General features: G+C 40.0%; 1 protein-coding gene across 7 annotated transcripts in view; it reads left to right on the top strand.

Annotated features, from left to right (window-relative positions):
• Positions 1-23,127, top strand: part of BICD2 (BICD cargo adaptor 2) — a 95,227-nt gene extending 72,100 nt beyond the window's left edge. The window contains exons 4-9 of one of the 7 annotated variants that reach the window (XM_054837800.1): positions 1,743-2,195; positions 3,754-4,773; positions 5,876-6,027; positions 17,581-17,746; positions 19,404-19,479; positions 20,993-23,127. In XM_054837800.1, coding sequence (XP_054693775.1) covers positions 1,743-2,195; positions 3,754-4,773; positions 5,876-6,027; positions 17,581-17,746; positions 19,404-19,451 — 1,839 coding nt within the window. In that variant the 3' untranslated portion in view covers positions 19,452-19,479; positions 20,993-23,127. Of the gene's footprint in view, positions 1-1,742; positions 2,196-3,753; positions 4,774-5,875; positions 6,028-17,580 lie in introns of all 7 variants that reach the window. The other 6 variants (XM_054837797.1, XM_054837798.1, XM_054837801.1 and 3 more) reach the window with 6 other exon arrangements.
• The last annotated feature ends 1,359 nt before the right edge of the window (positions 23,128-24,486 follow it).

Genomic DNA, 24,486 nt, shown 5'->3' with positions numbered 1-24,486 from the left:
TTTATTTTTCAGGTACCTGTCAGTCTCATTGTATAAATAAAACTCAAGGTTCAGTTGAGAAAATGGTATAACATTCCTGAAACAAAGCTCTTGAAGAAAACAGTTGGGTTAATACCACCTGTTGTAGTGACCACATAGCAAAAGTTTATTAGGATTTGCCTCAGATCTCCAGTGTTCTGAATTAAAGGTGCCCTACTGAGAGAGGTATTTGGGATATTGAATGCATTTCATTTATCTCCACATGAAACTCTATGTCAATGTTTATCACTTTGGCCTCACTGATGTGCCCAAAATGGGGTTCCAGGTTGGACCTGTTCTCACCTGAATATATTTAGTCTAATTATGCTGGTTTGGGTGCCCTGGCATCATGCAGTAGGGATGAAGGGGCTATTACGCTGTAGATGCAGACTGGAAGAGAGAGTGCTCTGGTAAAATCCAACCTATGTAGTTGGCTACTTTTGGTTTTTACCTTTTTTTTGTCTCATACGTTGTATTCAGAGGAGCAAGTGAAAGTTCCCAGCTCCATGTTCACATCCTAAAATAACGATATTCAAGAATACTGCCATTCTGGACTGAGCCAGGCTGAACCTCCAATGCTATCTTGTCAGTTGCTGGTAATTATCGACTACTGTGTTTGTATTCTGAAACCTTTCAAAATATACTGCAATCTTAAATATTTGAGCTCAGTGGACATATATAAAACCAAGAGCTAATTCTTTTTGTGGTAAGGGATTATTTAATTTTCTACCTTGTCCTAATCCTACTTGATGAATTTTATTAAGCTTTAATTATCCCACTGACATGACTAGAAGTAGTCATCAAGTTTTCCCAGGCTTAGCTTGCAAAACTGAATTAATGTGAATGGTTCCTGGTTTTTAAATTGGGTGTGGTTCAGCACTGCCAGACTGGTGTATGTTGGCATCTAAAATTCCCTTAGAGTTGGCAAAAATAAATAGGGTCATATATCATGTGGTATGTTTTCCTTTCTTTCAAGGTAAGGAAGAGGTATTCTTTAGGCTTTCCCCCCCGCCCCCCAAGAGATTCAAATTTTACACTAATGGTTGGTGTTGATAATTTCAGTGCAAGAGAGGTTTAAAAAAAATGCAATTTTACAGGTAAAAACTTACAGCATGCCATCAAATTTCATGTAGCAGCACTATGAGTCTGAAGTGGAGAGTCTGAATGGTAGCACTCTCAAGATGTGCTGAAATGATGATGACAGAAATGATAAAAGATTATATTTTGAATGTATAAAAGCAGAATTTGATAGCTGGGTGCGTCCCAACAGTTTTAAGCCCGGTGGCATATTCTAACAGCAGTGCAGCGGAGTGTCAAAGCATAGCTTTGCAATGCCGGGTTTTGGAAATGTTGAGCTTGAATTTGTGGGAAGGTCGGCCAGGGAATTTGTTAATCAAACACAGAAATGGTTTGCATAATGTGCTAAGAAAGCCTGTTTTGTGATGCCTCTTGTGTAACACACTGTATCTACCACCTGTCTTAATTAAGCTGGAATAGATCAGCTCATTCGATGGTTTGCTTAGAAATTTTATTCCGTGGTCTCTGTGAAGGTAAATTATGTAAGCAGTGTTGACAGTCAATAGTGCCAAAACTAGACTCCAGAACTAAAAAAATATTCTCACCATATTTAGTGAAATCAAACATTGAAAAGTAAAATTATTGGTGTCTTGCAGGCAGGCATTTTCATTAGGGTGTGGTTTTCCCCTCCATTTGTCTATCTCCAGGTGGAGTTTGAAGGCCTGAAACATGAAATCAAAAGGCTTGAAGAGGAAACAGAATTTCTCAACAGCCAGCTAGAAGATGCCATACGGCTGAAGGAGATCTCCGAACGCCAGCTTGAGGAGGCCTTAGAGACACTGAAGACAGAGCGGGAGCAGAAGAACAATCTTCGTAAGGAGCTCTCTCACTACATGAACATCAATGACTCCATGTACAACAGCCACCTGAACATCTCTTTGGATGGACTGAAGTTCAGCGATGAAGCCACAGAGCCCAATAATGATGAAATCATGAATGGATTTGAACAAAACTGCCTCAGCAAACTCAGCAATGGCAAGAATAGTACATCGACACCCAAGAAAAATGAAAGCTTCCCTCCAGCCCCAAGTCTGGTTTCAGATCTTCTGAGTGAATTAAACATTTCTGAAATCCAGAAGCTGAAACAACAGCTTGTACAGGTAAATGGGTTTCCTGAACAGCTATGTATTTCCAAATTGCTGCTAGAGTTTATTTGGGCTGCAATTTCAGTCTTTCCAATATCTCGTGTGGCCACCATACAGTATGTACTATATTTGTAAAGGCTCCGATTGATTTAGAATTTGAGGATGTTAAATGTTTGTCAGCTGAAAGCCATAGAGATTTTTGTTAATGCAGAGAAGCTAGCAGTCATGTCCTCTGTTTGGAGGAAAGTTGTAGTGCATCTTCTGGGCAGTACATGCTGTGTCTACTTCATTGTGTCACTAGCAAGAAAGATCGTATTTTCTTCAAAAATTGATAGCTACTCCAGTCATCTTTATGAAAAGGAGTTCTGTACACCATAACTATTTTCTGTAATTAGTTTGAAGAACATCAAGTTTTAATCAGTACCAAGCATTTCTGTGTTGTATTTGTAGTATTGGGAGGTTGGAGAATTTGAAACAAGGTACATATTTGTGTTGCGTAGAAATGTTTTGAAGTTTTGTCAAGCATTTTTTTTTAAGTGTTCTATAAGAAATAGCCTTTGTAGAAAAAAATGCTGGATTTTTTCAAAATGAGAACTTTTCAGCGGAGAAACTTCAAAAGTTTCAGTACGTCAAGGTTTAACCCCAGCCGGTGACTGAGCATCACACGGCCTCTCACTCACCCCTCTCCCCCCGCCAAGGGGATGGGGAGGAGAATGGAAAAAACCTTGTGGGTTGAGATAAAGACAGTTTAATAGGATAACAAAGGAAGAGAATAATAATACAGTAATAACAATAATACAAGTGATGCACAAATGCAGTGGCTTACCACATGCGAAAGGAAAAGAAAACAATCTGACGCCCAGTCTGTTTCCAAGCAGTAATTCCGCCTCCCAGCTAGCTTCCCCTGTTCTATATGGAGCATGGCGTGATACGGTATGGAATATCCCTTTGGCCGGTCTGAGTCAGCTGTCCTGGCCGTGCTCTCCCAGCTTCTTGTGCACCTGGCAGGGCCTGAGAAGCTGAAAAGTCCTTGGCTTAGTGTAGACACTACAGCTACCCAGCAACAACTAAAGCATCAGTGTGTTATCAACATTATTCTCATACTAAATCCAAAATGCAGTACTATAGTGGCTACTAGAAAGACAAATAACTCGTCTCAGCTGAAACCAGGACACAGTATTTCTGAGTCTTTCATGAAGCTCCAAGCTTCCACCGTAGACTAGCTGCATGTTTTCTAATATTTGCTTGATAATTTGCAAGACAACAGTAAACTTTAGTTATATTCAGCTGAAAGGATGTTTTTACAATGAGACCATCAGCTATGGAAGAAGTGTGTAAAAAAAAAAAAAAAAAAAAAATTAAAAATGCACTTTGGAGTGGAGATGAGAGAGAATTGGCAAGGAACGTTGCGCTTGAGATATTTCATTTAATTTAAAACTAGTCTTTTCCATAATGTGCAAGTGATTGGATTTCTGTAACCATATGGACCTTGGCTAAGTTGCTGTCTCTTATAATAAAACCATTTAAGTGATACAGTTTCCTTTACGTAGATGTCTCTGGTCTTGAATTTCAGATGGAAAGAGAAAAGGTGAACTTGTTAACAACGCTACAGGAATCTCAGAAGCAGCTGGAAAATACACGGGGGGCCCTCTCAGAGCAGCATGAGAAAGTTGGCAGACTCACAGAAAACTTGAACGCAATGAAGAAGCTCCAGGTCAGCAAGGAACGTCAGTCTGCCCTTGACAATGAGAAGGACCGAGATAGCCATGAAGATGGAGACTATTATGAAGTTGACATCAATGGACCAGAGATCCTGGAGTGCAAGTACAAAGTGGCTGTGGCAGAGATTACTGACCTAAAAGAAGAACTTAAAAATCTTAAGGCCAAATACAAAGAATGTGAGTCTAAGTATGAGGAAGAGAAAACTAGATATGAAACTGAGAGCCAAGCTCTCACTGAAAAGATCACCTCACTAGAAAAATCTAGCAGGCATGATAGAGAACAGGTGGCCAGACTGGAGAAGGAGCTGAAGAAAGTCAGTGATGTTGCTGGAGAAACACAAGGCAGCCTCAGCGTGGCTCAAGATGAGCTAGTCACCTTCAGTGAAGAACTGGCCAATTTATACCACCATGTCTGCATGTGCAACAACGAAACTCCGAACAGAGTGATGCTGGATTACTACAAGGAAGGTAAAGGTGGACGCAGTAGTCCAGAGACCAAGGGAAGAAGGTCTCCCATTCTTCTTTCTAAAGGGCTGTTAACTATAGAGCTAGGAAAGGCAGAGAATGGAAGCGGTGACAGCAGCCCATCTCCAGTATCATCTCTGCCATCTCCCGTGTCAGATCCTCGGAAGGAACCAATGAACATTTACAACTTGATTGCTATAATCCGGGATCAGATCAAACACCTGCAGGCTGCTGTGGACAGAACAACTGAGTTGTCTAGGCAGCGTGTTGCCACTCAAGAGCTTGGGCCAGTGGTGGACAAAGACAAGGAAGCTCTCATGGAAGAAATCCTGAAGTTAAAGTCTCTGCTGAGCACCAAGAGAGAGCAGATAGCAACTCTGAGAACTGTGCTGAAGGCCAACAAACAGGTAACCAGATCTTATAGACATGAAGGTTATAGTGTCAGGGAATTAGGTCATAAACACAAGAGAACTTGCCTTGGAGGTCATACTGCCATACCCTCAACTCAGCGGGGCTTTTGTGGCTGCTGTTTGTTTGGTGCAAGGCTGAAGCACGTTTTTTCGTTAGAGGCACACAGCTTCTCCTGCTGTAAAGCTGAGCGCTGGGGCTTTAACTGACTTTTGCTTTTCTCATGAGACTTTTTATTAAGCTTAAGGTAGCTTCAGTCTACTGCCCATCTGAATTATATCGGATTATGTTTAATGTAAGAAAGACACCTAAAATGAAAAGGTAAATCTTATTTTCTACTTGAAAGAATTCTAGTAGTTACCCTTAAAGGTCTTAAACTTATGTACTCTTCTCTCTCAAATTGCAAAATAAAAGAAAGCCTTCCAAGATGAGGATGTGATATAAGAACGTGGTCAAAATAACAGGGGCGAAAGGTAAAATTAGTCTTTGGGGATTGGGCCATGCCATTTGATACACATTAGCAGTGCAACAGGTGAAAACAGCTGCCATTAAGACACTATGCGACATGCTTCATTGTGTCCTCTAAAGTTAAAGTAATGCAAATTGAAGTTGTCTTAAAAAAAAAAAAAAGTATAGTGTTGTTTAAGAAATATATACATACTTTCAGTTTTCTTTTGCACATTTTAATAAAGGTGTTCCAAAATGTAAGATAGGCAAAATGCTGTAAGGGTTAGTGAACTGTGCAAGTAATTGATGAATGCATTTAAATATAAAGATACTAAATAGACTTTTTTGTTCTTTGTGTTAAGTATGGAAAGTTTAATTTCTTTTAGTAGTTGGAGGTAGGTGTCACTAAATATATATCATGTAACTTCCTGGATGCTGCTGTGCGGTTAACGGGAGTGGGAGACCTAAATGTCTGATCTGCTTCCAGTGTTCAAAAATGAAATTTTATTTAATCTGTACAAGAAAAGTTGACCAGAAGTTTAACATTCTGGTAAAAAGTAAATGTTTCATTATGTGACTAGAAACCTCTCAGCCAGCCACTTTGTGAAGAGTTTCATTAACTAGTATGTTTCTGTTCTTCTTGGCAAACAATAGACTGCAGAGGTAGCCCTTGCCAACTTAAAAAGCAAGTATGAAAATGAGAAAGCTATGGTTACGGAGACAATGATGAAGCTGCGAAATGAGCTGAAGGCTTTGAAAGAAGATGCTGCTACCTTCTCTTCCCTGAGAGCAATGTTTGCTACAAGGTAAAGAACATAAGAGCTCTGCAAAAATGTCATTCCTTGCTTGTGTGAACGTCCTGCCCACCAACCCATGCAGAGGGTGGCGGGGTGGGTGCCTTTTTCCAAGTTCGTTGCTTACAGTGTTTGTCTGCGATATGTTCCAATTGATGAGGAAAATGCCAGGGTTATAGTATGTTGCTACAAAACAAGTTGTGGTGGTGGTGGTATTTATTTAATTTGGGAGTGAGGTTATCCATGGTTCTTAAAGGCATTAACTCTGAGGAGGAGTGACGCTTAATGCAAAATGAGCCTTTATTACACAGTGAAGATGTGACTCTGATCTGTAATGATCCATAAAAAAGTAAACCTGTTGCAAATATCTTATTATTCTTAGGTTGTCCATCTTGCAGTTGGCATCTGTCCCTTGATTTACCTGTGTTAGCTGATTTGGGTTGCATATGTCTTTGTAACTTGCTTCTGCTTCTTAGTTATGCTTTGTGGTGTTAACAGACAAAAAATACCTGCTGACACGTCACATGCAGTAGAAGTGATAAATGCTGTTTTGATCTGCGTGTTGCTTACAGCTACTGTCACGGATTTCTTTCTGAGTCTACACTTTTCTTTTGGGGAATGTTGAGGCAACAACATCATGTTACAAAATCCAGATCTGCTTCACAGCTAAGGAACGTTCAGGTGGCAGCTGTGCAGAGATGATCCTGGAAAACAGGAAGAGAACAAGCTCTATCGAGAAGTCGTCAGACCGAGCTTGGTGGGATTCACAGGGACACCCCGGCAATGTTCATTTGCCTGCTTATCCCTTGCATTGCTTAACAAAGATGGACAAAAGAGACTGTAAAGGATGCTGTTTAATGTAACCTGGACATTTACTTCTAAGCTAACCCGAGGGGATGGGGAATCTGTATGTGCTACATTCTGCTTCGTTCTCTGCCTTCTCTGGATACCTTTTTTTTTTTTTTTTTTTAAAAAAAAAGTCACCAAAAACCAGAAAAGGTTTTCTTTCTGTCATCTGCTGAAAAGTACCATAGTAAGGAATCACAAGGGTGCTTATGAGGATTCCTGAGGCTTTTCTGTCTGGTCTTTTGTGGGGGTGGTTCTACAGCAGCTCTCATGTTCCTTGAGTAATCTTGGGCTTCCTGCTGATTCAGCCTTTCTCAGCAATATCTATGCGTGTGGGTACGCATGGAAAGGAGAAATAGATACCAAGGAATGCCAAAGGTTGAATTGTGGCAGCTCATTGTGCTAGAGAAAGGAATGCCCTGTACAGTCTGGATTTGTCCTACTTTCTTTCTTCTCTCTCTCCTTTTCTAGAGAGTAATTAATATGCAGAAATTGCTGTCTCTTAGTTTTAGATCAGCTTAAAGGTGAGAGGGAAGAGAAAAAGCATACTGTTAACTTCCAGTTGTTTTTCCTACATGCAGATAGCTAGCTGTCTAAATTACATGTAACTGCAGAATGCTTTCCCTACACGTTGATTTTCTTGCCTCAGTGTGAAAGTGAGGGAATGATTGTGAACTGGTTTGGAGAGGAGGAATTGTCAGAGAAAATGCCAGAGGGGTAATTCTCTCTCTGCCTTTCTCTGGGTGTATTGTCTAGAAGTCAATCTTGTCCTTTTACTGGGAAGACAATTATGAGGATTCCTTGGCATGGGGAAATTGGGGGCAGAATAAAAGCTTTTCTGAAAGCAACAGACTTAAGAGCTCTGTCCTGGAGCTCTTGGGGAGTTGTGGTTGATCAGAGGCAGGAGCCATCTGTTTGGGGATGCACTCCCCAGCCTCAGTGAACAATTGTAATTCCTGAACTTACTTAGTAACTGTAGTGAAAAAAGTAAGGGGCCAAGAGCAAAGTGAGGATGGAGTGAGTGGAGACGGGATCTGCTGAGCCTGTCATCTTGTGAGTACTTGCATTCCTGATGGTTGCATGGCAGATAAGCATCTAGCCTGAGACAGTGGCAGTTGCACACAGCATGAAATTGCTTCTTTCTCCTGGTGTGCCCAGTGTTTCGGATGCCGGGGTAGCTATCGAGACCCATTACTGCAGGTAGGGTACTGTCACCCATCCCATCCCCCCCCAGATCTTCGGCCAGAGGGGATCGGTGGCTTGGTGGTTGGCAGAGACCTTTCTTCTGTCAGTGGTGGTTTCATCTAAGCCTCCATTTCAGGTAAGGTAGGTTTGGAAGGGGTGTTCCTAGGTGCGTTGGTGAAGATAACCTCAAAAAATTTTTGAAGTCTGATTTTTAGGTGCGTTTCACATATCGGAAGTATGTAACAGCCCAGTTTGTCTTCACCGTCGCAAACAACCTACTAATGGAGCACCTCTAACAGTCCACAGTAAGTCGTGTTTCTTTTCTGGCCAACAGGTTTGTATCAGCAGAGCTGAAGAACAAGTGACGGGGCCTTTACCCCACCATGTTTGTTTCAGTGTTGTGTCCGAGTGTGGGGTGGGCAGACTACTGCACGCAGATCTGTGTTTTCCACAGGAAACCGCCCATTTTGTAGGATGCAAGAGAGCTGTAACAATACCTGAGAGTTGAAGGCTGGGCGTGAATATAGTAACTGACCTAATTTCCTTTTTAAAGTAGGTTAATCCCACTAATTTCACAATACTACCAGCTATTTTTAATAAGTAATGAAAATACAATAAGACCTCAGCCTGGAGACAAAGGCAGGCTTGCAAAACACAGATTAACAGCTTCCAGCACTGAGGGACTGCTGCAGCAATCTAGACTGCGCTGTGCACCTAAAATTAAGCTGTTGTACAAAGGAGTATGCATATATATGCGTAATGTACTATAGATGTACATGCAATAGCTGTCCTGTTAAAGTCCAGATTTTCTTAATCAACAGACATATCCCTGTTGTGTGTACAAACATTCTGCCCTGTAGAGCTGAAAATGGAATTTATCTGCTTAATTAGACTGTAATAGCTATTTATGTATCACTGTATTACAAAGAAACATTTTGATGTTTCATGAGTAAATGCTCTCTTCACCAGAAAACCAAAAAAATGCAATCACTTTTACATTTAAAATCCAAAAAGAAGCTGAACATCTTTATTGTTTTACTTTCTCAAGTAGGTTTGCACTTGCTAACAGGCACCTTGGGTGCTGCAAAATGTAAATAAACAAGGACTGATGATGACGCAGTGACTGTTAATTAGGTGCAGCCTTCAGCTTTTTTACAAGATGTGAAGTGGTACTACTTTCTCTTTATGGATACCATCTGGCTCCTATACTTTACCTGCTATCTGGAGTAGGTGTTTGAAAGAAGATTTCCCAAAATAATCTTTCTCAAAATTCATTGTACAAAATGTACTGCTGTGGTTACTGTTTTGAGGGGGTTATGAATGTATTTACTTAGGAATTTAAAACATAATAGCTTGTATTCACATGACCACCGTAAAGCAAGCAGTCGCTTTTACAGTACACTTGCAACATTGAGCTACAATAATATCTGGGGTAGGTATGTTCTGTATTGTAAAGAATAAATCCTTGCAAATTGGCAAAAGAAAATATGGCTGCCCACAAACCACTCATTTTAGAACTTTTTTTTTACCTTAGACAGTATAAACTAATAACTAGTATGGTTTCAAATAAAATCTTCAATGGAAATTTCCAAAAGGCAGAATAAGTCTTTAAAATGCAGTGTTTACTCTCAGATTTAACTGTCTCTGACTTTTAACTGTATTTCTGTAACAAAAATGTACAAAGAGCACATATTTGCAGTTAACTCATTTCACTCGGGTCTTTGTTCGAGCATATATGAACCAAGGGGCTACTTTCAAAGTGTTTGTTGAGTATTTTTGTCACCAGTGCCCTGCGTTAACAGCACCAAGTAAGGAAAAAGCAGAGTGAGAACAGGAGTTCCCAGGCTAGAGGCAGGTACCAGTGGTGGTGGTCAGGTCCCTTCAAAGTGGTGCATCAGGAGCACAGAGCCAGGAGCTGCTGTTGGTTTTTCCTGGCAAAGATATTTCACCTCCAAAAATATTTTATGGTAGGCTTAATTTTTTATTAACTCTCATTTAGTAGGTTAAGAAAATTGAAAGGTTTTTAATTTTTTTTTATACAGAACAATATAAATCCCTAGTTAAGTGTGAGGAGGGGGCGTTAGTAGCAAATTTGAGATAAATGAATTCACCTTCCTCTAAAATATTGTCAGAAGAAAGACTGATTCCTTTCTTTGCTGACAAAGAGCTTCTCCCAGGTGCTTTGAAGGAACTTGAAGGGCATATGTCCTGTTTTTTAATGAAAACCCTAATGAAACTCCCCGCTAATGATTTGGGATGGGAATGAAGCATGGTTTCCTGTCTTGTAGGTCAAGGTATGTTTCTAGATTGCCTGTAAGCAGTTTGTCATTCAAACTTGCAAGTGCATTACACCTCAGGTTTCTTAAAATTAATTACGGGGGAAAATCCAGGTTGGAATTAAAGCCTAAGGCTTGTTGAGCTTAACTTTTCAGTAAGGAAGGAGGGAGTGAGAAGACCGTAGGTTTCTGCTAGTTGTTTGGAGAAGACCTCTGAATCCGCAGTTTCCAGCGTACACTGCAAGTGACAATGAAGCACAGCTAGGCAGATTCGTAAAACAGCAATTCAGCATAAAGTCCTTAAAGGATGGTTAGGTGAAGAGCGGGAGGCCAGTATGGCCATCACTTCATGGCCAAGAAAAGAATGCACTGAGAAGAGCGTATCATGGATCGGACAGGAAGAGAGTTTAAACACAATGTTATGCTAGTCCTTTCATTGAGTTTGATTTGCTAGAATTTGAGTAAGCATCCTTCCAAAAATTCTACTAAATATAGAAAATGGCAGAAACCATACACAATGAAAGTACAGCGTGGGTTTTTTCACCTTTCTCGTGTGTTGTTTTTCTGCTGTTTCTTTTGTCTCTTCAGCTTGCATGTTAAGTACTATGCGCAGTCACAGAAGGACACCATAATCTCTTCTCTCTGGAAGCACCTCCTGTGTGACAGGTTACAGCCAAACTCTTGCCGTGGATGGAGTAAAGCAGGCTAAAAACAGCCGAGGTGGCTCCTTGCTAGCTTATTTGCTTAGGGTCAGGCAACAAAACCAAACAATTATATGAAGTTGGATTTGTCCTAATAAACCCTGACAAACTTAAACTGGCTCTGACAAATGACCTAAGATACATCTTCACTCCTCTGATTAAAGACAGAGGTTTCTCGACTTTGCTGCTCGTGTATTTTCAGTTTCTTTTCCAGAGTCTAAGAAGAAGCGAGGATAGTAAGAGAACAGACATTTCTCATCCCTCTAAAATAAAGATAGAACAATAATTAAGAAATCTAGCAGAAGCAGGTGACTTTGAAAAGCAGAGAACAAATACGTCTAGATGTAAGTAATGGCTATCCCCACGTTCCAGTGTTCCATAAACTGTAAATAAAGGAAGAGACAAACTCTGCAACAAGTCAGTGAGGGGACAAGTGGCAAGTGTTAGAACATGCTGGAAAGACTGATGGCATGTAACATGAGATTAAAATTACAAGATGGTGCTTGTGATAAAGAAACAAAACCATGATTACACTCAAGAAACTAGCAGCTAGCTGTTGTTCATTAGTGGAAAAAAGGTGTTTCAAAGGAATACATACGTCAGGTCAGAATCATACAAGCTCTGTCTGTTTTCCAAGTATCCAAAGCATTTGGGAAAATATTCTTGTGTTCGTGGACATCAAAGGTCTGCGGAATATAAAGGAGTTTAAATTCATGCAGAGAACAGTGCAGTCCTTACAGGATTGAGAACTGTAGCTGAAGGGTCTTCATCCTGGACTCGACACAGTGGAAGTATTCAACTTCTCTAAAAATACCCCATAGGATAAATGCTCAGAGGAGCCGGACACAGAAAATGTGACTTTGAAAATTTCCAGAATGGGATTCACAGACGGGAGTAACAGCATTTGCCTCCTATTCTTGGTGCTAGATCTAGAAGTGATGAATGATGTCTGCAGAGAAAAATGTCTGGGCTGCCTGCACCCACGTGAAAGCAGGGAGACATCAGGCAGAACAAAGGCATTTGACTGTCTTACAGACACGCTGCAAAACAACATGAGTGAGGTCTTGCGCATGGTCTTGTTTGCAACACTGATGTGCCTGCTCTAGACTTTAAATGTGCCTGGCAATTAAAATGCCTGCTACAAGTAATACTGGATACGCTGAGACTCAACCTTGGTGGAGGTGCCCCTTGTAGACAGACGCTGGACTTGGGTTGCAACGACAAGTTTGTGCTTTTCTGCCAGATATTTTTCGAAGTAGCTGCGTCCACGGCACTAGTTCCTGTGCGCCTTGGTGCTTTGTTCGAATGCCTACTGTTAAGGAGAGTAAAACACAGGAGGTGTTCCTGTAATATAATAGTGGTGCATTAGAAATATTCAGAGTAAAGACAATACCAGCTCTTGTTATGTAGCTTGTCTGGCCTTTTGCTTTTAATCAAAATGAAAAGTGAGTTACTTTAAAATACATGATGTGGGAGACTACTGCAGCAGCGGTTATTTGTATCTGTAGTGTTTTAGATACGTGAGTCTTGGTTTTGTTTGACAATTAATAGCAAGTGTCAGTGCTCATAGTCTGTAAAAAACCAAAGTGTGTGCATGGCTTCAGTGGTATAGGGTCGAGAGGGATGGAGAGAGTTCAGGATTAGATCCTCCACCCCTTGCCACCCCCCTTCATTGAAGAACTGGGAAAAATGTCCTGCCCATGCAATTGCTTTAAAATTACTTCTAATTTGGTGGCATAAGATTGTTGTCTTCAACCTTTAAATAGAAAAAAGGAGTTTTCTTTTGAATTCTAGGAGGAGCGAATTTGCCATAAAAGTTTGATCTCTCCTTGAGAGTTTTCATGGGTGGAAATCTAGAAGAACTGTTGTGTCCAGCAGTGTGGGGCTGATTGTTCCCTCTCAGTGCAGGAGATAATTCTTCCCATATGTTTCAAACTACAAGAGAGATTTGTGGTCTGATTACTTTCTTTAATAGCTATTGCTAATGGACATTGATTACACATGGCTGATTATAAACGTTCTGGAAAACTATAGCTGGTTATAAACTGTTCTCCGTTTTTCGTGAAAATCACAGTGATTTATACAAATAAAGGCCCCAGCATTTACTCCTTTCAAATATACAACTCAGTTGTAAACTGTGCAAAGCAAGGCAAGAGATGAGCTTCGTACGCTTCCTACAAATGCCCAGAGATGCTGACGGGGCAGAGGGCCTTGGTGCTGCTGTCAGGGCTGCGTGAGTTCTGGCGCAGCTGCGCTTGGGCACGTGCACACGGCAGAGTCGCCTGCCTGGAGCACGCGTATCTGGGGTTAGGCTTTTGAATGCTGCCACTTCAACAAAGGTATTTGGTTTTACGGGTGTGCAAAACTCTACCCAGTGTGAGTTCCTGCAGAGGAGGCCAGCTCAGACAGATTGGGTTAGACAATAGTGACAATCTAGTTTGTGAAGGCATGGCTGTTTTCTGCTGTCAGTCCCTAGTAACAACCTTCTGTGCTCTTCCACTTAAACACCCAAATTGTGTGTAGACTGGCTCTGAATCTTACCCCGGTGCGGAGGAGCACAGCTCTGCGGTACATCAGGGGCTCATCTCATTTGCTGCACAGCGCCCACCCTGTGAAAGGAGATCAGTAGCTTCGTTACTGCCGTAATCATCTTCCCAGCATCCCTCCTTTGGTAAAGCAGAATCGTCACTCTCTCAGCAGATGAGCTGGTTTTCACCAGGGGCTGGGCTAAGGGGGAGGTGGGGGGAGGGTGTTAAAATTCAGTCTTTAATATTAATTTCTAATATAAAGATTCAGTTTGAAATAGCAGGTGGCTAATATCTCTTCTAGCCGAACACAGTCAGTGCTCATTTACATGTCATTTTAACTGCTGCTCTGCTAATATGGTTCCCAGTTTTTAATAAAGCTGAAAAATTGTAGTTTTAATCCTCCATGCTTTAATTTCTTATGTAGGTTGACAATTTAATCTCTTGAGATAGAAGTTAAAGTAGGTGATGTTTCTCTCAAGAGGCCTCCTTCAGTCGTATCTGTCTTGCTTTCTTGGAAGTTGTGGTATGGTCCTCATTGATTGCAGGGGAGGGGGAAGAAGTATAATTATACCCAGGTGCATTTGGTTACATCACTTTTTTTTTTTTTCCCAGAACAGATCTTGATTCAGTAGTGAATTTAGCTTTAAATGTTATTAAATATAGCACACGCTAAAGCTTAAATGAAACGGTATGTAGAAATAAGGCACAACTGGCATTTGTGAGAAGTGGTGGTACGCAGCTTTTGAAAACAAGACAACCCATTGTTATATTTTTCCATAATTTGGCTTCAGATATTGTTTTAGAGGATTTCATTTTTATTTCTCACATTTAACATTCAGAATAACTATTTCCTCTGTGTAGATGTTTGGTTTAGCTGGTGGTGGTTTTAAAAATCTAGTTGATGTTTCCTTAAGCTCCTTTCTTTGTTGTTAATCACCAGTCATAAGAAAATAGGCAACATCAAAGCTTTCTGTTCACTATCCACTTAAAACTGTGCGAATGTGTAAATGTACAACAGGCTTATGCTAATTTCATGTTCTTATTTAAAGCATGAAAGCTCAATTATTTTCTTTCAAAGGTGTTTTTAAAACAAAGACATCGTCTGTTCTGACCTTCTAATGATTTTTGCATTGAATATCCAGCTGGGAAGTAGCTCAGCACGTGGCAAACGAAATCGTACAACGGAAGGATCTTTTGGGTTTGAGGCTTTATCACTTCATGTGACTTAAAGGTCAGGAGAACAGGTTGGGGATGTGTGACAGCGTGTAGTCATGGTAGTTAACCCTCCTGCCTCTCCCCAGTCCTCTCCTGTATGTGAGAACAGGTACAATAAAAACTGCAGCTGTGTGGGTGCTACTGACAACGCTTCCTTTTTGTTGGAAAGGAAGGAAGAACTCCCTGCATAGAGTTGGGGGGGGGGGGGGTGTGTGTGTGTGTTTAGATATTTGAAACAGTAAATGCCTTGTAATTTCTAAGGACAGTCATTTGATGTTTCAAACCTTTGCACTATCAGAAAGCTTGATGAGATAATGACTTGCTACAATAACCTTCTGGAGTCAAAATCATGGCTTTAATTGTAGCTTGGCTCACGTGCAAACAACTTGACTGCCTTCTGCGCTCTGCAGTGTTCACTGTGGCACCAGTCAGCTGTCAGGTTTGGCACAACTGACTGTGCAATCAAGAGGCATTTCAGTAATACCAAAAACGTTTAGAGAAGAGGATTAAGGGACATTAGGAAGACCGTGTGGGAAGTCCCTACTCTGCTCCACTGCAATGGTTTTTGTTTTCTCTTCATCACCTCTTTTTTTTTTTTTTTTTTTTTTTTTTTTTTTCTTTCCAAAAGAAGGGAGCTGGGAAAGGGGGGAAAACCTCCCCATAATTTCACTTTGCCCAAATCTCTTGGCAGGGTAATAACTGAGAATGGAACAAGGGTGATGGAGACAGGTCACTCCAGTGCCAGATCATGTTTTGCTGAAGCAATCGCATTACATTCCTTGAGGAATTGGTAACGCTTTCTGGACATTCCCCTGGTTAGCAGTATAGGACTTTTGAAGGAATCAGGTTTGAGGCGTGGGTAGAAAAGAAAGCAGGAAGGTAATGTGTGATATAACCAGACTTGTGCTTTTCACCTCAAATGCCACGAGTGCGTTTGAACACTGGAGGAAACCCCCATGGCCCTCAGGCCTCCCAGCAATCTGTAGTCCATGCCTGGCTGCCACCCCCGAGTGAAGAAAACGCATCTTTGACAACCTGGAGCAGCAGGGCACAGGGTTACAGCGATGCCGAGAGCTATTCCTTCCTGTAGCCATGCCTTCATTTCGGGGCTGGTGCCGCCTTCCCTAAGAGGGGAGGACGGTAATGCCCACAACATTTGGTTTTGGACTTCCTAGGGTCATTTCAGTCTGTGTTCCTCTCTAGTGCTGATGGTAAATGGGGTAGGATCGGGCCCTTGGTCTGCTTCCACTCACTGAGGCGTATGGATTGGTTTTGCCTGGTAAGGTCCATCTAGCTATGAGGAGAAGAGGGCAGGTGCTAGGCTTCTGGCACATTTAAGGTTCCTGGGGTTTTTTTTAAAAAAAGAGAAACCCCTCGGACACTGTGCTCCACGGTATGAGAGAGAGTGGGATGACCTCAAGAGCAGGATGCACAGAGGTTTGAGCAGACAGATTCCCGCTCACGTGGTGGCCCTAAACTCAAAACCCTCTGGTGTGCTAACCTACATTGCGGTTGTGGTTCATGCAGGTTTTATATGGATGTTTCTGGGTTTTTGTTTAATCTCCGTATGTATTCAAAAATTAAATTTTATTTTTTCCTTTCCCCTTTTCTCTTCCCAAGCAAATATAATTAGGAATATAGGTCTAGTCCTGGTATTTGAAGTCAAGGAGAGCAGAATCCAGGACTTCATAGTATAAGCACAGCTGATGAATCTGCATGTGAATGCAGTTTTGTTCTGTGGTGGGTTTTTTCCAGTCTGCTTTATATGACTTAATGATGATAAATGTCCCTTAAAGTCAGGGGCTTTTCCATTTTGATGTTAAAAGGAACTTCTCTGCTGTATTTTTTGCTTTTATGAAGAAGTTGTATTTTACAGATGTGGCTGTTGTAAATGCCAGCTGGTACCTATGAATATTTATTTTTCCACCCATACTCATAATTGGTCTTCTATGTGCAGTAAATATGCATCTACATGTAAAGATGTTAATTTTTGTAATTGTTCAAGATGCACTATGCAAGTTAAGTAGCTTCTAAGCTCAGTGAAAACGACTGTACACAAACAGCTTGCAGGCATTCATACACCTTCCCCTGCAGGGTTACCAGTACACTCAGCTCCTTTGTTTAATTGTTTTAAAATTAATTTTGATAGTGAAAACAGTTATATAATGACCACTTGCTATAGGGAAAACAGTAATAAAACACTATTTATAGAATTTTTACATCTGGAATTGGAGTAAATTAAAGTAGAATTATGAAAGATGCTTATTTTTAACAATGTTGTTCAGTCACCACTGGACACTTGTTATTTGGGCTCCATGTGTAAAGTAACAAACTACGAAGTTCAGGTGTTCATCAAACAGCGCTAGCAGCCGTTTTACTGATGGTCATTTCACAGCACTCCTACTGCTCGCCCAGATTCCCTTTCCAGCCTAAAGCTTGAGAACCGTTGTAGTCTCTGTGTAAGTACAGACAACAGTAATTTGACTGCATTGTGTCTACTCACTACGGAAGGACATCTTACTAATCTTTAGGCATGAGTACTTTTATATCAGACTCCATACTTTCATTATCTAAGGATGCTGTTAATTATACTACATCTTGAAAGGTGTGAACATCAGTCCTGAGTGTGGGGTTGTAAGAACCCGAGTGAAAAGTAATTGTGATTTTCTACAGGTTTGGTTGAAGTTCCTATTTAAAAGAGTGTGTACACAAGCAACTGCAAAGCTGTCACTCTGCTAACGTCGGCCAGACACAAGGGATTCATATTTTATAGATGGAAGCAGGATTGCTAAAGATTGATGTATTTCGTTGCAGATGTGACGAATATGTCACACAGCTGGATGAAATGCAGCGGCAGCTCGCAGCAGCTGAGGATGAGAAGAAGACTCTGAACTCCTTGCTTCGGATGGCTATCCAGCAGAAACTGGCACTGACCCAGCGCCTGGAACATCTGGAGCTAGACCATGAGCAGTCCAAAAGGGTGCGCACAAAATCCGCTTCCAAAGCCAAGAGCAGTAACCCTAGTGTAAGTCATATTCGGTCCTGCGGAGACAGGTCTGAAGGATCTGTCCTGAACAACCAGGTTTTTTGTAGTGAGAAATATAAAATCTATTGTGACTAGGACAGGCGTGTAGAGAAATCATATTATGCATCTTATTTTATGCTGTAACTGTCAGCGTAAATCCCCACTATCTAATGTCGCAGTGAGTTGACTTGTACTAGTATGTTGTTGAACCAGGTAATACAAATTGTATTATGGTGGTCTTAACTGTAACTAATTCATAAGGACGGGGATGCTATTAACAAGTTAATAGTGGAAAGGAATTAGCTTTTTCCACAATTAACACGTATGGGTTTTGCTGTTTATGGTAAGTGTTAAAAGAGTACACCTGATATAGTATATCTGGTGCTACTAATAGTAGTTTGTATAGCACAAATGTGATCCTTTCTCCAGGGTTGCAGCATACTTCAATAAATGCTTTCACAGGCAGAAACAAACAGTAAACCTTCTTCTTACTGTGGCTTAAGAAGTGGTGAAAAGTGGTGAAAATGTTAAAATTAGAGGTATGTCTTGAAAATGCAGAGCATTTTGAAACTGGAACCAAAATTAATTTGCCTATTGTGGCAGATATTAAGAACTTGCTGTCACATCACCACTGACCAAAGTCCTTAAAGCTTTTATAGGCTATAAAAGCTAGGAAAAAAAACTCGGTAGGGTACGCTATTTACTCTCTGCTTCCCTCTCTTCAGAGGGTTAACCAGAAGAAAATTGCACATTTATATTAGAAATATGCAATATTTACCCCATCTGATATAAAACTTAAAAAATCTTAAGAATTTGGATCCTACCTGGTAGACAGTTCCACTTTAAGAAGTTATGCTGTGGAAAAGTGTCGTGTCCTGAAAGGATCTTTGTGGTCTCATGTTGCTCCTTGCAAGCATAACACTTTGGAAAGAATCTGTTTTATATATTACTGTAGCCACACAACGTATATGCGTAGAATTAACGTGACTATGGTCTAGTATTGTCAGTCACAAACCAGTTTTTCTCAGTTTTCAGTATTAACCTAAATAGGATACTATTTCAGAGCTCTGATCACTTTTTTTAAATACACAAAAGATGTTGCATTCCTTATGCAAGCACACGTTTCACAGGGCTCTACATTCTAGGCACAGGAAATTGAATCAGATCATCCTGCTGATAATTATTTATGAAGTAGCTTAGTATACATACTAATCTTTAAAAAGAAATAAACTGTTGTCTGCTACTGAACTTTTAAGGGGCCTTTTTAGCCACTTAATTACAATATGTTTGATAATATGAAAGTGTACTTCATAATTGGTGCCTAAAAAGAGAAAAAGATTGAAAATGTTGCTTCTAAAATTGTGGAAAATTTGTGGAGCACAGAGAGGCACACTTTTTTTCTTTGAACCAGAGTTTTAAAGTGCCTAGCCTCAAACTTTATTTTAATGTAAAGCCCTGTTCATTTTGTACTCTTTCAAATAATTTTGTATGCCTATAGTATTACTAAAAGCAATGCGAGACTGCACAGTTGTCTGCTTGACGGTGATGTTTTATAAAGCCATTCTAATATTCCTGGTGTGGTACTGCCTCATCTCACTACCATTTCTTATAGATGATCAGCAGCTTGCTTCCTGTGCATTGCCGCTCTGCCTATAAGTAGTCAGGAGATATCACAGTACTAATATAAGGTAATAAGGAGCACAGCTTGAGGGGAAACCACGTGGGATTTTGGCTTCCCAGATATTAGAGGGAGGGGAAAAAAAAACTTCTAAATTCATACAACGAGACTAAACACATGGAATTGTAGAAACCTTGCTGCAGAGCTGGGGAAGGTCAGAATACCGCAGTCCAGTGGCAGAATTGCATTTACCGATTGAGAGGAGGAAAAAAACCCCAAGTGATTTAATCTGATCTGTTGCTCAAACATCACTGCTCAAGAAGTTTAAGCAAGTAGCAATTCTGGCTTTAGAAACTAGGCCCTGTGCATCTGTTACTACTTTTTTTAGAAAACACTGAATTCTCTTGAATTTGAGCTTTAATATTGCTAACTAGCAGGTTTGATATTTTAGAAGCGAGACATCTTTTTAAGAATTTTCAATCCTGCTTTCTCTTCTTTGCTGCACAATCTTCCAAAAGGCCTTTATTCTTCTCATTCCTGCGTTAAGTGTAATTTAAAAATACTTTGTAAAAGCAGGCATTTGAGTGCTAACTTTCTTTGCTCCAATAGAAACAGTTACAGTTTTGCTTCCACTATGGTAGGGAGCTTTAATAACGGTTTTCACTGCTTCCATGTCTGTAATGGCAGTATTTTTGCAAAATACTAATGGCAAAAAGGTAAATTGGAAAAAATAATTGAATGCATTGTTAGTTTTTTTTCAAATTAACTGGAACTTTCTATAAAGATTTCAATGTTACCAGACGGTGACTATTACTATCAGTCTTGGCTCACACTTTCAGTTCCAAGTATGAACAGTTTTGCAATTAGCCCAATAGTCTTGGTAGTCATTTCCATCTTCATTCATTTCTGTGGATCTTTACAAAACAAAAAAGCCAAGAAACCTGACTGCTATGTGAGCTTGTCAAGGTTATGGTTTAACTTCTTTTAGCACCTGTTATAAAAAGAAATGAGGAATGGTGGTAGGGTGACTTGATCCTGCTGTTTGCATTTTTAGATAATATTTCAGATTGAGTCTTGTAATTCTTGATTAACAATTTCTTGAAATGTACATGTGCTGGAGGTTTTTCACATCACTTTAAATGGGTTGGGATAAAGCATGGAAAATTCCTTAAGCCGTCACCTACCTCTGCGCAAGCAGGCTCTTGTGAATGATACTCTGCATTGGCCTGCATGATATACTGACCTGCATGTTTCTGGGGAACCTACAGCTTCACTGAAAATGTTTCTTGCACATTCATTGCTGTTAACTTGTGCTTGAACAGCAAAGCTTTATTCAGTACTTGTAAGAAACCTTCTTTCTGCAAAGCTATTGCTTCCAGGTTAAACCCATAAAGCGTTTCATCGGCTTGGGAAGCGTCTCTGAGCTATAATGGATGGCTGCTTCTACCCCAGTGACCTAACAGACACCCTCGAGCAACTAACCTGCTTTTGCAGCATATCGGTTTAAGTTTTCAGTTCTTTAATTGAGAAATAAACACTGATTTTTTTTTTTTTCTAATGCTATTTTATTTTCCATTTTTCAGCTGTAGAGTAGTCCCTGGAGAAGGCCTTTCCAACAGTGCAACAGCATTTCTTAGCCTCTTTCATTGTGGTTAGAAGTGGTAGCCCATTGCACAAAGAATGGAAACCACTGACCCGATCCTAATTTTTGAAAACACCTTTTCCTATATACTACCTGAAACTTTGCTTTTATGTCTGAAGCTATAAAACAAACAAGCTTTACCTATAAGTGCTGCTGCAGTAAGAAAACTTACAAGTGCTGAAGAAACCTACTTCAAATGTAATGATCACCGTATTAGTTTATGATCGACTAGAAATGTTCAGATGGGGGAAATTTCTTATTTCATTGCAGATGCTCATTTTTTATCTGATTGTTAAACTTGTGCACTTTTGATATTTTCATATTTTTCTTTAGCTTCTTTAATTCCTTATGTAGAAGAGTTTATATAAATGCAGTGGTTTGTGCTCATAGTCTCTCTCCAATTTGGGCTTGTGATTTTTGAATTCTACATCAGCATGTGGCAGAGATTTTTTTGGGAGCTCTAGATTGTGATTAGAAAAGAGTTTCAACAAAAAACAGGAGCTCTGCTAAACTGTGTGCTGTGCTTCAGCAGCTTTTTTATTATTATAAAATGTTAAGCTTTATATGTTTAAATTACTGATTTTCTTTTTTTTTTTTTTTTAAATTGCCATGTTCATTAAGAAATCCAGGGTATTCAAATTCTGGGGTTTTTTTCATATTGTATTATTATTCTTAGGAATAGTTCAATGTAACAAGAAGAAAACTTGACTTTGCTCTGGTTAAAACAGTAATAGGCACTTGAAAAATATTAAATAAGTAGTATTACCTATGAATTCCAGAATTCCTGGGTTTTAGGAAGCTGAAGTATTATTGATTAACAGAATTTTATACAACTATACCAGTTAAATTCCAAATTGGAATTGTTTTGTTACTTTTTCATTTTATTGTGCCAAATTATGGTACATTTAGAAAGAAAAATTCTAAAGTTGTCAATGATAGGGTGTTATATATCAGCGCCTTTCTGTCATTAATTATTGCCAGTAGTGCCTTTAATAATTTTAAGGGAGACTCTTAGGATAGTTTAGTCTAAGTCCTGTAACTTAGGAGAAATGGAATGGCTGTTTGGAATTTAGTAAAGACATGGAGCAATAAGTGCAAAGTGAACTCCCCTTTCGCACATTTTTAATGGGTAGTCTTACTATAGAGATTATATATTCAAGGAATTGTAAAAAATTCTGTTAGTCAATGATATTTCATCGTGCAAATCCTTGCAAATTCAGGGGTACAGAGGAAAAAAAAAAAAACAAACCTAAACAAACCTGAATACACTTTGGGAACCAAATGGACTCATGTCGAACAAATGAGCAAGACGTATTAACACATTTGTGGTAACAGTACAGAGGACATATCAGGAATATTGACGTTACGTTAGCTTTGTATGGTGGTGGATGCAGTTAACCATAGTATTGTTTGCAAATGTGAACAACAAAACATTGATATCTTCTCGTGCATGTTGTATCTAATCATTGTAATTTCAGGAAACAGAAACGGCGAAGTGCATCAACAAGCTGTACCGATCTCTCCACTGTTTGTTGAGGCTCACACGGATGATTAAATTGGTACTTGCTGGGGGGGAGCCTTCCCACTCCTCAAAAAAAGTACAAATTGAAATAATATTGACGGCGGGGAAAAGATTTCTGTTTGCTGGAAAAAAGCATTATTATTCCTAGATGTGGGGACTTATATTTCCATCTTCTGTTACAGTATTGATTCATAAGAAATATTGTTGCATTTAAAATTACTACATTTGTATGTGGGTATTTATTTGAAATGATGTCGAAGTACTGTATTATGTTTTATGTGCATTACCTTTTAGTGGTGGATTGGTCTCCATTTAACGTCATATGCATGTGTTCTTGCCAAGTAACCTTTACACAGATCGGGGGGCGGGGGGGACGTTAAAGAGAAAAGGCGGAAACTTCTTTAAAAGTATAACTGTTTGTTAATTGGATAACCTTAGGAGGCGTAGAGGGCAAAGCATTACTTCCAAATTAATAAAGAAGTGTTTAATGTAGGAAAGCAATCTGCCTGCGTAAAGGTAGTCACATTGGCAGTATCAATAAAAGATAAAAGGAATCGCGTTTTCTGCTTGATGTTTTTGTGTTTTAAGAAGGCGCCATTTCAATTAGTCATTCTTCCCAAGCGGTTTTAACTGCGGGGGCTAAATAAATACTAATTTTTATCTGAGAGAAACTGAAAACTTAAAAGTTTGCTGCAGAACTAGAAGATGAATTTTGTGCTCATATTTGGGGAGAACCATCCTCTGTGCTTTTCCACGAGATTTTCCCGGAGCGGTCTTAGCCTTGCCCAGACTGGTTTAATCTCTGTCACGAAAGAGCCAGTGCAGGAACGGGGAGGGTAGGACTAGTGCTTTTGGTGGCAGTGGTGACAGGTCTTCCTGAAATGACATCTTAATTTCTCATATACTCTCCAAAATGCGTTAAGATGATGTTTATCCAGTAGAATTAACAAATAAACTCACAAAAAAACCCTGAAGGAGTACGCTTAAAGTCTGAGAGCGAGGCTAAGGTTTGCTCCATCAATACAAGGATATTCCTGGATTGTTGAATTGATATTGTCCCCTAGAAATATTAAATAGGGTTTTATACTATAGTTTTAACAACTCTTACGTCCCCAGGTAGGATTCCTAGAACCATTCTGCTTATCACTTATATACCTGGTAGCAGTCAGTTCCATTACACCAGCTAATCAATTTGTAATAGAACTGGAGAGCAATATGGCAGTTTTTACTCGGGCATTGAAAATACTTGTCGAACTGTGTGCAGTAAACTAGCAGAGCGTATTTGCTGGGAGACTTGCCCTGATGGATAGTTCTGCATTCGCTATAATGGGAGCTTTTTCTGCAGGGTGATCTCAGGGAGAAACATTTTATAAATACATATGCATGCAAATGACAGAAGAACAAGAACAGACCTGTTGAAATATAAACCAGCGTGATTCAAAAATGCTTTAGTAAGAAAATAAGAAAAGAGGAGATTATTTAGCTTAAAAGCTTGTCTAGTGAATGGCTATTAATTAAAATGTGAATTTCTTTGACTCTCTTCTGTGGAGAAAAAATACAGTGCCTGGAGGGAACGTGGCGGGTGCTGAGCTGGGAGGGTGGGTCACCAGCCACATTCCAGGCTGCAGATGTTGCTGCACTGAGTCTCGGGGAAAGGAATCTGCCAGCTAATAGAACACTCCTGCTTGCCACGGGGTCGGTACTTCAGCAGTGATCGTTTGTGTCCTGCGAGTAAGGCTTGAAAACAAGGTGCTAACTCCCCAAAGGACGAACAGGGCAGATTTTTACTTGTACTCGGATGCCTAAAGATAATCAGACCCGAAGGTCCCCATGTACCTAGTTTTGTGGGATGAAGGTGAAGAAAATTAAGACACAGGTGTTTTTTGGAGATCCCATCGGGATAATAAGATGGT

This window comes from Grus americana, chromosome 11, assembly GCF_028858705.1.
Source record: "Grus americana isolate bGruAme1 chromosome 11, bGruAme1.mat, whole genome shotgun sequence".
In the NCBI taxonomy this organism is placed as follows: Eukaryota; Metazoa; Chordata; class Aves; order Gruiformes; family Gruidae; genus Grus; species Grus americana.
This window is presented reverse-complemented; position numbering and strand designations above follow the sequence as displayed.